Below are 16,159 nucleotides of genomic sequence, written 5' to 3' on the forward strand. Positions count from 1 at the left end.
ATGCAGATGCAGAAACTCACGGATACAGAAGAAGCAAACAGTATAGATGGAGGGCTGACTGTAAGTTATACACGGATTTTCAACTGCGTGGAGGGTTGGTGCCCCAACTCTCGCGTTGTTCAAGGACCGACTGTAGTTCCTTTACCATAGGAATATAGTCTGTGAATACATGCACAGTCCATGAATAGTCGAACACCAACTGATAGCTCACTGTGGACTGGTTTTATATCCCTGATCTCAGCATTTACATTGTCTGATGAGGCTGAGCCAGAGTGCTGATAAGTAAAGACAGAACTCCACCCTAGACAACCCCTTGCATTAGAGACCTCAGGTTCTGTAAAAATAATTGCCTCAGATCAATTCAATGTGCAAGGCTCTGTCCCATATTTCATTAATTCTAAGAAATTCTGTACACTGAGGCCACTTAGAAGAAGTCATAGTTTTTATAACCTATTTACACATATCTCAATTCTCTACAGAATGATACTAATGTTATATACTAGATAGAAATTATTAAGTGATACAGTTCATAAGTATCATGGACCAATAGCTGTAGATGCTTCATTTTAAAAAGGGACGCTTTCAGAAAAGACAGAGAGGAAAAAAAGGAAGAAAAAAGGAGTGTAAGAGTAAGGAACTCAAGCCAATGGAATGCAAAATGATTCTATCTTCCTTTTTATCACCCAGTTATAATATGAATCATGCACACTATAATCAGTTATGTCACATGGCATTAGTTTTAGTAAAGAACACAGCAAATTGACTTGAAAAGGCAAAATAATACCTTCTGGGGGCGTCCCAATGCTGCTGCCAAGACCCAAAACTGCCATCTTGTGAATTCTCGGCTCCAGCATCACAGCAGACTCTTCTCCCCTTTCCCAGTGGGGTATTTTGACAGGCTCCAGGTGGACATTCTCCAGCCCATCTTCCTGCAGGTTTTGGTGCATGATTTGGATGGCTTTTTCTAGGCTCTTGGAACCACTGAGTCTGGGTCCAACAGTGTCAACCAGAAGTGCCAATCGCTCATAGGATCTGTTCTGGGCTTTCCCATAAACAGCAAGGTTGATGATTGCTTTAGCAACATCTCCATAGCAGGCTATTTCTTCTTTTATTTCTTGAAAAGTCCTCTGAGAGATGCCATTCCCATAGACAGCTTTCCCAGAGGTCAGGGATAAAAAGTGAACAACACCAACAAATACGGAGACATGGAACTTCATTTTTTTTTCCCAGTCTGTTTTCTTCCTAAAATAATCAAGGTAAGTAAGAAATATGTGTTAGGGGAAAAGAATCTCACAGCTATCTGCCCATAACCCAGGGACTGCTTTTCAAACAGGATTCCCCTTCCCAACTGTTGCCCAATTTCTACCATCAAATTCAGGCACCATAACTCCTAGGAATGAAGAAGAAAAGAGGCAATGATTGGCCTTATTGACAGGTAGCGTGTATTAAAACTACAAAATCACATGTCACCTAGCAATCAGTTTAAAATATGCTAAAAGATTAAAATAAGAAGATAACTAGGAAAGAGAGGAAGAAATAGAGGGAGCAGTGATAGGGCTAGGGCAGTGTTACCCCTTCTTCAAAACACAGTATGATCCAAATGTTTCAGAGTTCCCTCTACCTGATATGCTCTCTCCTGTTTGCCTATTGAACTTATCCTTCGAGACCCTTTCAGAGACATCATCTCTTCTTGACGCTCTCCCTAACCCCAACCCTTCCACATTTAATCCTCACAACAGTTCTATGAAACAGTTTCTTCTTATTGCCTTCATTTTAGAACTGAGGATCCTGGGGTAGTGAGAGATTAAGTAACTTGCCAAAGACACACAAAGGCTTTCCAGCCCTAGAGACCACGCTGTGAACAGTGCTAAAAGTATGTTTGTGGACCCATGCCAGTCCACAATTGTTTTTCACAAGTCCGCGAAAGACAAACACAAAGATTAAGAGTAAACATATTCAGTAATGTGCAACACAGTAGCCAATAGTCCAACGTGGTTATTACAATTTAAATTAAATCATCGGCTTCTCAGCCATACTAGCTGCATTTCAAATGCTCAATAGCCACATGGGCTAGTGGCTGTTGTATTGGGCAGCACAGAAAGAACATTTCTATCATCATAGAAAGTTCTGTTGAATAGCACTGGCTTAGACACCTTTATAGATAACTGACAGAACAACTATACATTTGTCAAATCTAATGACTAAAAAATGATACTTCATTTTACTTTTCTACTTCACTATTACATTTTTCAAAAGTATCAGTCTGCAACAAATTCTAAATTTAAAAATCTGGTCCTTCACCACAGATAATTTGAGAAGCACAGTCATAAACTACGGTATAAGTATAAACTCCAAACTCAGGCAGCATACAAGGCCTTTCAAAATATGGTTCCAACAACCACTTCAACCTCATCTCTCTACCTGCCCCTCTAGAGTGAACACACTTTCATTCTCATTCTCATGTCTTCTCTCTCTCCCTCTCTCTCCCTTTCTCTCTCTCTCACAGGCACACACACATAGCACTTGAAATGTGGCTAGTCTAAACTGAGATGTTTTGTACATGTAAAATATATACCTGATTTGACCTTCCAAATCAACTACTTCATACTTAAGTGTAAAAAAAAACATAAATATTTCAGATATATTGGATTAAATAAAATACATTATTATTAATCTCACCTATTTCTTTTTACTTTTTAATATAGCTATTAGCAATTTTTAACTTACATAATATTTATATTTATATTGGACAGTAATGTTCTAGCTGCACTGAACTGGACCCTGTTCTTCAAATACCCAGGCCCTTTTATAACTCTGGGTCTCTACATATGTTCATTCCCTTTCTTTTTTTTTTTTTTTTTTTCCTTGCGGTATGCGGGCCTCTCACTGTTGTGGCCTCTCCCGTTGCAGAGCACAGGCTCCGGACGCGCAGGCTCAGCGGCCATGGCTCACGGGCCCAGCCGCTCCGCGGCATGTGGGATCTTCCCAGACCGGGGCACGAACCCGTGTCCCCTGCATCGGCAGCCGGACTCTCAACCACTACGCCACCAGGGAAGCCTTTTATTGCAAGGCCCTTCTCTTCACCCTGGCAAACGTCTATAATGAGAGTGCATTAAAAATCACCTCGTCTGTGAGGCCTCACCAAACAATACCCCAGAGGTACGTGCACCATTTTCTGTGTGTCTACCATAATTAACTATGTTATCAACAAATATATTTGTTTATCAATCTGTCTCTCCTGCTCTCAAAGTCAAATAGGGTAAATTATTCATCACTGTACCCATATACAGGCACTCTATACCTTTTTAAGAAGGAATGAATAAGCATTTAATCTCTCTAGGTCTCACCTCCGTAGAGCAGAAGAGTACTTATCTTGCCTCCTTCACAAGGAAGCTGTAGGAATTAAAAACTTGCGATCATATTTAAAATATTTTTAAAAATTATTAAAACTATACATGGCTGCTGCTTTCTTTTTTATTAGAACTACAGTTGACCCTTGAGCGACACAGGTTTGAACTTCCCCGGTCCACTTCTACACAGGTTTTTTTCCCATATACACTACAGTACTACAAGATCCGAGACTGGCTGGATCCGTGGATGCAGAACCGGATATGGAGCGCTGACTATGGGACTTCAGCATCCACAGAGGACCCTGGAACCAATACCCCTCCTTGTCCAAGGGTCAAGGCATAGGTTTTTCGTTTGTACAGTCACTATACTGACGCTTGTTTTAAAACCTAAATTTTATTAAGCAATCAAAATATTTCACCAGATTGCAATTTATTCTTGAAAGTACATTTTCCCAATATATTTGGAAAAATGTTCTTGGGGCTAAAAAAGAAAAAAAGGTTAATAAGCCATCTATTAATTGACACTAAACACAAGTATCTACTTCTCACTAAAAGTTCTGTAAGCCTCCTGCAAACATTAATTAACGATTTCATAATACATTTCTAGTGATGGATTAGAATCATATTATGACAACGTTGTAGAGATACAGGAGAGCTTAGGGATCCCTAGTCCATATCCTTGTTTCGTAGAAAGTTAATCAAGGCCTGCGTTGTGATTCCCAGGCAGCAGACAAACCAGCAACTACAATTAACCAGGTAAGTGGACCAGCTAGCACATACTTTCTAAAGGATTAAGAAAAGTTTTCTTCTAGGAAACTATATGCATTTACATATAATAGAAATTCAATGAAGAATACCCAAATGCAGTCTGAGAAGCGAATACCTATAATAAAATATAGGTATACAGAGTAGCATCAGAACAAAGAGAAGAACAAAGGGGATCATGAAAAGCTATAGAGAAGACATAACATCTCAGAACAGGCTCAAGAAATGGCTCTACAGGCAGAAAAGAGTGAATGGTGTCCCTCAGAGCACCACTAGAACATCATCTGTATGCCACATCCTGGTTAAAAGATATGTCCAGAAAATAACAGTGCCTGAGTCTATCATCTTCACATCTTTTTGCATATATGTCAATTGAATTAACAGATAACACATCATTTTGATAATAATATTTAATGCTTCTTAACATGGTCAGTTAAATTAATTTTGACACTAAAAAATGATATAATTACTTTAAAACAGAATTCGGTATCTGCGAGTGTTGTTCTGATTATCTTAACTGCACTGTTTCTTCAAATCCCAGAAATGCAATAAGTGCTTATTTTTAAAAGTAGGTTAATTTAAAAGATGATGGTTTGTTACCTTTCGATGGATTCGTTTTTCCCTGAGTATAAAGTTTACTAAGATCAAAGGCACAAAACAATGCATTACCTGAGATATCACCCAGAACACTTGACACAAGTAAACACTAAATACATGTTAGTTGACTCTAAACCTAGTTTTCTCTGGAATATAATCTCAAAATTACCTATGTAATTCTTAGCTAGAATGCATAATTATATATCTCTCCAATGGAGCACTACAAGAATCTTTTTTTATTATTATTACTTTTAGAAAGGTACATGAGTCCAACTAAGATGTGTTTTCAGTAATAAATAGTAGAAAATAATAATTATAACTAACAGTCTATATTTGAGGAGGTAATAAAAATGGAACAAGATATTGCTATATCAAATTCCACTCGAGAAAAAAACCCAAATATAATATGTAATTTTAAAACACAGGGACTATACATAATTTGTACATAATTTGTACAACTCTGATACATCATTTGTACATTCCTAGCAAGAAATAGAGGATTATAATAAAAATTAAAAGTGAAATATACAGACAGAATAAGATTAAATAAAAGCCAATAATGAAGGACAATCTGAAGAAATTCTCTCCTAATTCACAGATTTAGGATCATCATACAAGAAAGTCATTCTAGAACTGGAGTCAATCCAAGTGAGAGGATGATCAAAGACACCAGTATATTTGCATGAAAGGACTAAAACACTAGCCCTCCCCAGTGTGAAAAGACGGGCCAAAAGTAGAACTATTTTGTTGTATAAAATCAAGAAGGGTTTGGAAAACATGAATACAGATTTACTCGCCATATCTCTTCATACTTGTACCAAGGAATAGCCCTAGTGGCCCAGAGATAATTTTAGGAAAATCAAAATGTACAGTTTTACACAGTAAGTGATAAACATGTAAACAGTTTCCCTAAGGAAAAAAAGAGGATTTGGATAGAATCATGAATGATACAGTCATTGGCGCTGAACCCTTTTAAATCCACCACACAACATTAGCACCACACTGACCTAAGTAGTTTCCTATGGGATCACCAGGAGGGTTTGCTGATCTGAAAGACTGTTAGTCTGCCCTAGCTCAGAGATAGAAAATGTCCCTATACAGTCATTTCAGTCAAATAAAATTAAGCAAGCTATAGTATTTTTCTACAGTCTGCAAAGGGAGCAAACAATTCTATGGTGATCAACAAAGACAAACAGAATTACTGATCTCAAACATTTCCCCTTTATAATTGCAAATGGTGCTTTGTCTTGGGTCATAACTTCATTTCTCCAGTTATTTAACAAAAATGTATTGAGCACCTTACCTACTAAGCACCAGAGACACAATTTATAAGATAATATCCATACCCTCAAAGAGTCGCCAAGTATAATAAAGAGACAGATAATGTGAAAACCCTACAACTGAGGTGGTTACAAGCTTCTGTGGAAACAAACTGGAGTAGGGGATTAGGAGGAGATTCCTGATGGCGTGTGAAAAAGGCGGGAGTGGCACTGAAGGAAAGATAACCCAACAGAAAAAACAAACCGTGCAAAGACACGGAGGCTTTACAAAACTTGGGCTATGGAGAAAATGGCAAGGAGTTGGATGATAAGTCGGGGGAAATGGTGGAAGATACAGCAGTGATGCAAGGAATTATTCTCCAAGGTCTGACTAAAAAGGTCTCCTGTGTGAAGCTTCAAAGTGGAACACAAACCCCCAGGGCACTGTAACAGGGGACTTAATGAACAGTTCCCACCCCTTATGCAGCCAGGAAAAGGAAAGAAGGAAGGGACTGAGGGAGAGAGGGAGGGAGGAAAGAAGGAAGCAAGGAAGGAAGGAAGGAAGGAGAGTTTTCTTTCTGATTTTCACTATGACCTGCTCCTTAGCACAAAGAATCCACACAGATTCCACATCAGGACAAGGACAGCATGTGAAGTTCCTCAAAATCCCCAAACAAGCCACTACTTATTACCTATGTGGTTATTCCTTGGAATTTTCACAGAGGGAAAAGTAAACCATGGTTCCAAAAGACGCATTAGTCAAATAATTCACTTACAAAGACACTCAAGATTTTATTTATTTAAAATCCCTAAAATACTAAGAATAACCCAATTGACCAAAAAAAAAGAAATCTAGCACACTCTTGAGCAAATTATAGGACACTTGAAATGTCTAAACTTAAACTGTAAAACATTTTCTTAAAATACTCTTTATTTTTATACACAGAAGGTTTGAAGTCATTGTCCCTTTACTTGAATTCAAACTGGGGGAATATTAAATGTTATACTCTTCAAAATCTTAAACAACTATTTTTAAAACTCATGCTGTATCACGCCTTTGAATTCAGAAAGTTATATATTCAAAGGAAACTTTGGAGCACTATTTGAAAAAAAGACTTTCTTTTCATATATTGTGTTCATGATCCAGAGTTACAGATTATCTTTTTCACAAAAAGAGATAAAATTGAAATGTCATTTTCATTCTTTTCTACTTAAATTTGGAAGGAAACTTAAGCAAAACCAACTTTTCTTCTGCTGTGAATTACATTCTAATAATAGGTTTATATTTTGAGGAAACAAAACAAAACCCTTTGCTTCTATTTCTAAATCTTTTTCCTAAAATATTATTGTTTGAAAATGTCTCAGGCTATGATAGAAATGCCAGGATGAATAGACTAAGTGACGTGGAAAAGGACACAATGAAAAGAGAATGTGCTGAAAGACAGAAGGAGTAAGTTTTAGGGACTGAAATTTTTATTGACTTTTTTATTGTGTCACTTTTTTAAAGACTGCATATACTACTTACATGAAGACTTAGATATTTCCTCTAAACCTACCATTGCTAAAAAGGATTCACTGATATAAACTTAACTCTTCGTCTTCAGCCTAGATTGTGTAACAGATATAATGGCCAGAAATGCCAAATCCTAGCTCTGACACTGGCACAGTGAAGTTCACTTCCTGACTCCCACTGACGCTCCTAGATTTATAATAATTAGCCCTTTAACCGTCTTAAGGAAGATTCTTTCCTTTATTAAAGTCAAAGTTCAAACAAGAGTGGGCTTCTACTTTCCAAAGCTTATATCCCAATTATTCATTCAGTCCTTCAAGAAAGCTCACTGAGAACTTACTATCTGCCAGGAACTGTGCAAGAATTTGGAGAAGATATAAAATTAAGCAAGACTCAGTTCCTACTATTAGTAGGCACTGTTAATTATTTAATCTCCATCCCTCCCTTTTCTTGCTAACCAAACCTGGATTTTATTTGGGGTCAAAGTTTCCAGCCCGATTAATCTAGGCCAGTTGTTCTTAATATGGATGGTAGCAGTCCTAGGAGATGTTCTGTATGTGCCGTGGGGGGCGGGGGAGCATTTTTGGTTGTCAGAAAGGTATGGAGGTCCTACTAGGAATTACTTGGCAGAAGCCAGGGACACTAGACATACAGCTATGGGCGGGGGGGGGGGGGGGGGGGGGGGAATCCTGTCTACTAAGAACTCTCCTATATTCCATAAAGATTTTTTTTAATGTGAAAACCTATTATTTGAGACTTGACCCTAACTCTATTGTACATACAAATATGTACAAAAATGGTTCCTGTGCAGTTTTAATGCAAGTTGACTTTTTCAAAACGCAACTACCATGTATATCAAGGGAGGACTATACGTGTGTTGTTCAGGATTTTACCAAGAGCTGTTCATCATTTCAGTGAAACACCGATGACTACGCTGCCCCTGGAACTGGAAACACTGTCACCACGCCCCTGGGCCCGTCTGCATTTGTTGCTGTCACGTTCACCCTGCAAGCATCTGACTACTTCATTATGTCAGCTAGTGCAGTCATGCCTGGGAATGTATGTTTTGAAGTACTTTATTATAAAGTACTTTCCTTTAACGGTTCCTTTACATGACAGTTAGGATAGCACACTGATTTACTTGAAAATATGTGGAAGCATATTATCTATGACGCTTAATTCAGGATAATAAAGCAAGCATTATAAATTATTTGTTTTGCTTTTTTGTTTTTTAAAAGAGGCATTGCATCTAATAAGATGGAGAACTAGTGATTTAAGTGAATTCAACAATTCTCTTCCTCACTCTTCCAGCCCACCTTTTAGCCAGAGGAGGCCCTGTGACCCAGTTCTACTCAAAGATACTCAAATAGAAGCAGCTGACAAGAAAATGGCCACAATTCTAGAGCTGCATCAGCTACTTTGTAACCATGGGGGCAAGTCCAAGAATACTGGTCCTGACATCACTGAGCAGCTAAACCAACACCAGCACCACCAATTTGTCTGTTACACGAGAAGAATAAACTCCATTTGTTATAGCCACCGTTAGCTGGATTTTCTATTCCTTATAGCTGTGATTACATTTCCAACTGCTATAGTACTTTCAGGGCCTCTTGGGGATCCATAATTAAGTATAGTGTTTATACTAATTAACACCATAAGCGGAATAGGGAAGAACAAATCTGACTCCATATTGGATCTGTTTCTTTTACATTAACCTTTGTATTCTATTGATTTTCTTCAAGTTAAGAATGTTGCCTATAGCCTGAAATATACAGGATAGCCCATTCTCAAGATTCTGACCTTTAAAGGTTTAACACTTTTCCTTTCACACAGAGATAAAAAGTTGCAGAACAGAGAATAACACCTGTCTTGTTGGAGGTTTACAGGAACACTGTGACCTGATCTAAGAGGGCAGCTGCAAGGACAAAGGATTCCGACACCAAAAAGTTTGCAGCAACCAACAACAACCCCTCCCTTTTGAGTATAAAAGAAGCCTGAATTCTGACTCTGGCAAGACAGTTCTCTGGGACACTAATCCACCACCTTCTTGGTCTACTGGCATTCCAAATGAAGTCACTGGTCCTTGCCCCAGCAACTCTTCTCGACTGGTTGGCCTGTTGTGTGGCGAGCAGTACAAGCTTGTACTCAGCAACATAAGCAAGGACTAGGAGCCGGCATCTGGTCTACCTAGACTTCCCATGTGCACTAAACTCTAACTCTCCAACACCAAACTCAGAATCTTCCCTTCCAAACCTGCTTTTGCTCCCCGCCTCTAGTCAGTAAGTTAGAAACTGCGGTGTGTTGTTGGATTCTTCCCTCTCCCTCAGGGAAACAGGTGAACAGCTGGCAAGTCCTGTAACTCCACCTTCAGATTCTTTCTTCACCCATTTCCCTCCTCTCCACACTTACTATCACTCCCCTAGCTCAGAACCTCATTATCCTTCATCTGAAACCCTTCCTCTTACATCTCCCTGCCTTAACCTCGGGTCCCTTTCCAATCCGTGTTGCATGCTGCCACCAGCTTTATCTAGGGAACCAAATGGAATGACTCTTTGGCTGAAAGCATCTGTTGCCCCGTTTACTGGTCAGTGCTCTCAAGGCGGCTTTCCTCACAATCCTTCCCTGTCGTTCCCCTCCCCTCCGACAGTGCAGCCCTAATGGGTGTTTACCATTCCTTGAAGTCACGGAACACTCCTTACACCGAATTTTGCTCTGCCAAAAATGCCCTTTCATCTTTTCTCCACTTGGAGAAATCATGATCATGACCAAGGTCCTGCTCATCTGTCCCCAGCTCCAGACAGAACCATTTGCTGCCTTTTCAGTAGTGCACTGCATGCTACATGTCTTCGTGTCTGTCACCCTGCTGGACTATAGACATCACTTAATAGCAATAATATTTTATTTTATAAAATTCACCAAGCACGTTCTCTTAAAGGAATGTGTTTTGTATACTAAGCAAATAGCACAATACCTGTCAATAAATCTTTATAGAATAAATGAATAAATTCATCAAACAAGTAGTTATATTTCACAACAGAAGTATACGGCTCTGATTCATCACTTTAATGATTACTTTTCCTGCATCAGACACTAGAGTTTGTGCCTTTAAACTACAGCATATTCACCACTTTCTTTCATAAAGGGAGTCAAGAGACCTGGGACTGGGTCCTGGCTGTCCCTCTTTAGACGCATGGACCTTGAACAATTGATTCGAAGTCTCTCTTTATGTGTTAAATAAAGGGTTGCATTCCAGCTCTAACATTCTATTATGGATTTTCTTAAATATTTAATATCAATCACACTTTTCTTTACACTCCATATTAGCCATGAATAAATCACCTTATCCCATTTTGTCTCCTCCCACCAGCCAACTGAAATTGAACTCACAAAGGTCATTAAGGATGCCCTTGTTCCTAAATCCAATAAAAACATTTCAGTTCCTTTCGTACTTAACATCTGGAACACTTAACATTGTGGACAGCCTCTCCTTTTCCAAATACTCTTCTTTCTATATTTTTACTCTCCTTCCCAATCCTTTTTGTAGGGTCCCTTTTTTCCACCTACCCTTTAAAGTTTATTATTTCCTAGGGCTTTCTCCCATGAGCCACGATAATAAGGCTTCATTAAATGTGTCTGCCACTTAACACATCATCCTAAATAAGGTATGGGCTTGAGGAAACAAGGGAGGAGGACTGACGGAAGAGAGACAAATCCTAACAGCTGTGCGAAGAACCCAGTGTATGATGTTCCTCTTTCTTCTGGCAGTTAGTACAGTAACAGTGGGTTAGTGAGTTCATTATTAGAGCAGGGCAAATGGTACACTGACTGGCAGTCCCGTTCGCACAGGGAATCCCAGGAGCTCTGGGATGGAAGGTGTGGGAGTAACAACCTGCTGAGAGAGGTCTACCAGTAGACCGTTCTCCTCCCACTGGCCACACTGAATACCCATGGCCCCTCTCTACAGATGTCAAGTGACCCTCCCTCTCTTATCCTGTCTCATCCCACCAGGATAATCCACAGGGCTGACTCACTTTGTGTCCCTGACATTTTACGGCTTACCAGTGAGCAGTTTTGGGAAATTGTAAGAAAATTAATTGGGCTCACTTTGTTCGTTCTTTTTCCGAACTTCTTCGTCCCTTTCTTGAATATATAAAACAATGAAGCCTAAATTCCTACTGTTCAAAAGTAGGCATCTTTGTCACACAGCCAAATGTAACTGACTTCTGACCTACATCATTATGGGACGAAGAGGAATAAATATGAAGCTCCCTTACGTGCTACTTAGGTGAAACCATATGATTAAAATTCCAGTAACTGAAATCAACCACGAATCTAGGACAAACTTCGTATTCCTGGCTTGCAAAATCCTACTGAAACCCCAACTGTGTGTGAGACGGCTCTTGGTCCCTTTGTTAGCTGAGGATGCTGGGCTGACAGTGAGGGTGGATGCCCTTGAGAACAGAGGTCCCTGATCTGTGACTGACACATGTGCACACGTCTGCAGTCGGTGGCCATACCAAGGACATACAGTCAACAAAAGTACAGACAAATCACGAAGAATGCAGTTCATACCCTTTGGGGCCGAATACAAAGTAGGTAACCACAGACGTAAGTAATTCTGAGGCCTTATGACCTGAGAGAACTGAAAAAGGGGACAAAAGGACATGGGATTTTAGTCTCATAAAGTCCCAGTTTTCTAGAACTTGGACCCCCAACATAAGAGTAATAATAGGAAGTGCTTTATTTCTGTCAATAAAACCAGTGAAGCATTTGTCTTCGATCTGGTGATATTACAAAACTATTACAAGGCACGGCAGCCTCTTCCAGAGGCAAGGGAGAGAATACGGCCCTCCTTGAATCAGACAAAATACGGAAGTCTTCTAGGGACTCAGCCTCAGAAAACTATCAAGCTAGAGATATATAGATTTAATTACTCGTCGCCAATATAGGTTTACAGTAAATTGACTGTATTAATGTGTTTTTATTGCTAAAGAGCATCTTTCCCCCATGTATCTTCCCCTGAACTAGTTAATAACAAGTTCCAAGGAACACTCTGGTAGAGATATTAGTAATTTCCTTCAGAACATGCCTTTTAGTTTCCCTCACTTTAGCCAGGCTCCCCCATTCCATAAACACAAAAGCAGAAAGACCCTCATTGAATCCTGCTGCAAACACAGTTCTTATTACAGCCCAAGCCAGGGAGGCCTGTTCAGCAAGTCACTTACTGCAAAATTTGCTAGTAAACCCATCAAACAGACACGTATGAAAACGTGGCCTCGCTAAACAGCTGTGAAGTTTCACGAGCTTAAAAAGAAAATACCATCTAGCTATACACTGTTAGCTCAACAGAGACTCACCATTCGGTTTTAAAATCTGATCTGCCGGTACACTTTTCCCTCAATCCGAACATTTGCTCTCTGCTATGAGATGGCTGCCACACGGCACCATCAGCAAACACGGGCTGAGAGTGCACACACACACTTGACAACCGTGTGTGCTCCCTCCTCCTGAAATGGGAGCACGCAGCATCTGTTACTTCAGGCTCTTGCACAGGGAAAAGAGCACCTCTCAGTCGTGTAGAGAGGAAATTAATGCACAGATCCCTTCCTGTCCCAATGGTCAGATATTAATCAAAGGTGGCAGAAGAAAAGAGTTACGCCAAATAGATTCACAGTAATGGAGCTAAAACAATTATTCAAAGTACTTAATCGGTCAATGTAAAATAAAACTCTGTAGCACTCCATCAGTGCACAGCCAGCCAAATTATCCTGCGGAGAAGGAACATTCATAAAACAAGTTTTCTCCAAAGTGGAGAAAGCAAGGTGATACAGCAGATGTTTGACAGCAGGAAATGAAAAAGGTAGTTTTAAAAAATAAAAAAAGGAATTAGCGAAACACGTAGAGAGAGATGAGTTCGGAGTGTGGAACAAAGACAATGGGGATAATATATCCCAGTCCAGAGGTGAGAAGGGAGGAGAAAGGAACCATAAGGAGGCATGGGACAACAGCTGAGAGTGACTTTTCTTAACAGGCAATTTCTAAAGCCAAAGAGTAATTTTTTAAAAGATAATCACACTTATCAAGATACTGTATGATTTAAAGGATCATGTAGACAGACTTAAAGGAAAGATTCTTGGATCCCAGATAGAAACCGCAGAAGAAAAAGGGAGAAGAGAACCAGTTACCTCTGGGGAGAGACGAAAACAGCTTGGGAGGAGGACAGAGAAATAAAAGGTACCACAGCTTGTCTCAATTTTGGTGATTTTTTTCCCGATATCTGACTCAAATGATGAAAAACCCATAGTCAGGTCACTCAAGTCATTGTTATGGGAAATGAGGTGAGGAAACACTAAGTTGGGAATAATCGCCCATAATTGCCTAGAGGTCTACTAAATCCGTGAAGGATCAGACTATTTCCTAAATGCAGTGCGTTTGATTTCCCTCCAGAGGATGCAGGAAATTGTACCCTTTGAAACAGATGAGAAGTTTTGGATAACATCAGATTCTATTGGAAAGCCCCCGGGGGTAATGAGTCGGCAGCTCGCAGCCTGCACAATAGTGTCTGATACGTTTAGTAGCAGATGAGGGGAAGTTTGTTGTGACAGCTGTGCAGAAAAACAAGTCTGAAGGTTAGATGGATTTGCAACATGAGAAGGTGGTTTGGGCTTGGAAAAAGCAAAGGCGTCTTCAGATGGGAAGAGCACACAGAAAAATGAACAAGAGAAAATGCAGAGCAGCAGAAGTAAAGGTGCCAGTGGTATGGAGTTCTTGGCACTGTTTCCACATCAGAAAGGCCTGCTCACCAGTCAGAATGTCCCACAAGCACAGTTAGTTGTACCATTCACTTTTATGGCAGTTAAGGCCTAGCCAAGCGTGGGAATAACGTACTGCTTGCAAGATACCTAGAAACAGAGTAAACTTGAGTTACACTCGAAGATGATTCTCCTCTCTGCTTGTCCTCCCCTGAGACCAGCATCCAGGCCTCTGTTCTCTCCCCTCTGTCCCTAAGGCAATCTCCTCTCACGCTCCGCATAGATGATGGCTGCTGCCTGCCCTCCCCGGCTGGTGGTCTGTTCAGCACAGCCCTCGGTGCTACATTTGTTTCCCATCTTCCCTCTGCCACCACCACTTGCTCAGAGGCCAGCCACTCCCTAACGAAGTGTCACAGGCAGGACAAGAAAGACCTTGTGTTGTACATGAGTATGGTCCAGACGAGCATCAGAGGGAAAAGACCCTAATGAACTGGAAGCAGGAAGATAAACACCAAGTGACAGAGATGGTGGCTGAAAACCCTCCAGATATAACCTCTCTGTGGTCTGCTACGGAAGTCAAGTTCCTGGCTTGATGCAGGCAGGAGGGAGGAAAAAATGAAGGAAGAAAACCATACTGACCCTCGCCCTAGCAAATGATTGGGCTACGTGTTTTCATATATATCATCTGATTTAACCCTCATAAGCAGCCACTGAGGGAAATAATAATTACTTCCAAAACGGAGGTTCAGAGAACATAAGTGATTTGCTTATGTGATTTGAGTGATCTGCTCATTGTCATTTGGGTACTAAGAAGCAGAACTTTTCCTCTGCTTCTTTGAAGAGGTAACTCTGCCTCAACTTTTTTTTTTTTTTTTTTTGCGGTACGCGGGCCTCTCACTGTTGTGGTCTCTCCCGTTGTGGAGCACAGGCTCCGGACGCGCAGGCTCAGCGGCCATGGCTCACGGGCCCAGCCGCTCCGCGGCATGTGGGATCCTCCCGGACCGGGGCACGAACCCACGTCCCCTGCATCGGCAGGCGGACTCCCAACCACTGCGCCACCGAGGAAGCCCTGTCTCAACTTTTGGAAAGCCTTTGCCTGACTTGAGAGTTTGGGTTGGGTGATCCTCCTACAGGTCCCAGTGCTACTCTGTCCCAAGTACAGAGTACATATCATGGTACATATCACTCTGCATTATAATTGCCTGCATTATAATTGCCTGTTTCTCAATCTCCACCTCTAGGCTGAAGGCTCACCGAAGGCAAAGGCTGTGGTTCAGTGTCCCTCAGTGCTAAATACAATGCCTGCTCGATACGTGCTTGAGGGATGCTGGCCACAAATGAGAGTCCCCACCCCATGCTGTCTCTAAATAATAGTGCCTGGAATTTTAATTTAGCCAAGTGCTTAGCAAAATGAAAAAGAGAAGTTACAAAGACTAAATGTGTCCTACTTTCAAGCTCCACTGTATAGTCTCAATGGTACTAATGCTATTATGTGGAACATGGTTATGGACTTGTGAAAGAATAGGGTGTTTAAATGCAAGTGACTATACAATACTGCAGTACTTGCTATTCCCTGGTTGAAAATGAATGTTAGGTGGAAATGTTTATGTCTGACAGTAGGTTTTTTCCAGGTTCTTTTCTGTAGAGTACTAAGAAACACTGGTAAGCCCTGCTTTCACTCTTGGAGTCCCACAGACACCAATCATTCACACTCAATATCACAACTTCAAAATGTTTAATGTGCTCTGAAGTTTGGTGGGTTCTTTCTTTTAGAGATGGAAACAAGAAGAGAGCCAAATTACCTTAGCCCATGTTTTTGGAAGACATTCTGGTTTCTGCACTGTAGAATCCATGCAATTGTTCCAGCAATCCTATTCCAATGCCTGTTTCCAAAGTAAAAAATACATGACTTGACCACCAGGAATG

At 40.5% G+C, this 16,159-nt stretch overlaps 1 protein-coding gene across 11 annotated transcripts in view; it reads right to left on the reverse strand.

Moving 5' to 3' along the window:
* CPQ (carboxypeptidase Q) overlaps positions 1 to 16,159 on the reverse strand; it is a 487,312-nt gene that overhangs the window by 353,585 nt on the left and 117,568 nt on the right. For 8 of the 11 annotated variants that reach the window (XM_079901122.1, XM_079901128.1, XM_079901130.1 and 5 more), the window contains one exon: positions 785 to 1,242. In XM_079901122.1, coding sequence (XP_079757248.1) covers positions 785 to 1,217 — 433 coding nt within the window. In that variant the 5' untranslated portion in view covers positions 1,218 to 1,242. Of the gene's footprint in view, positions 1 to 784; positions 1,243 to 16,035; positions 16,117 to 16,159 lie in introns of all 11 variants that reach the window. The other 3 variants (XM_079901123.1, XM_079901127.1, XM_079901126.1) reach the window with 1 other exon arrangement.

The sequence above is a fragment of the Stenella coeruleoalba genome, assembly GCF_951394435.1.
Source record: "Stenella coeruleoalba genome assembly, chromosome: 17".
In the NCBI taxonomy this organism is placed as follows: Eukaryota; Metazoa; Chordata; class Mammalia; order Artiodactyla; family Delphinidae; genus Stenella; species Stenella coeruleoalba.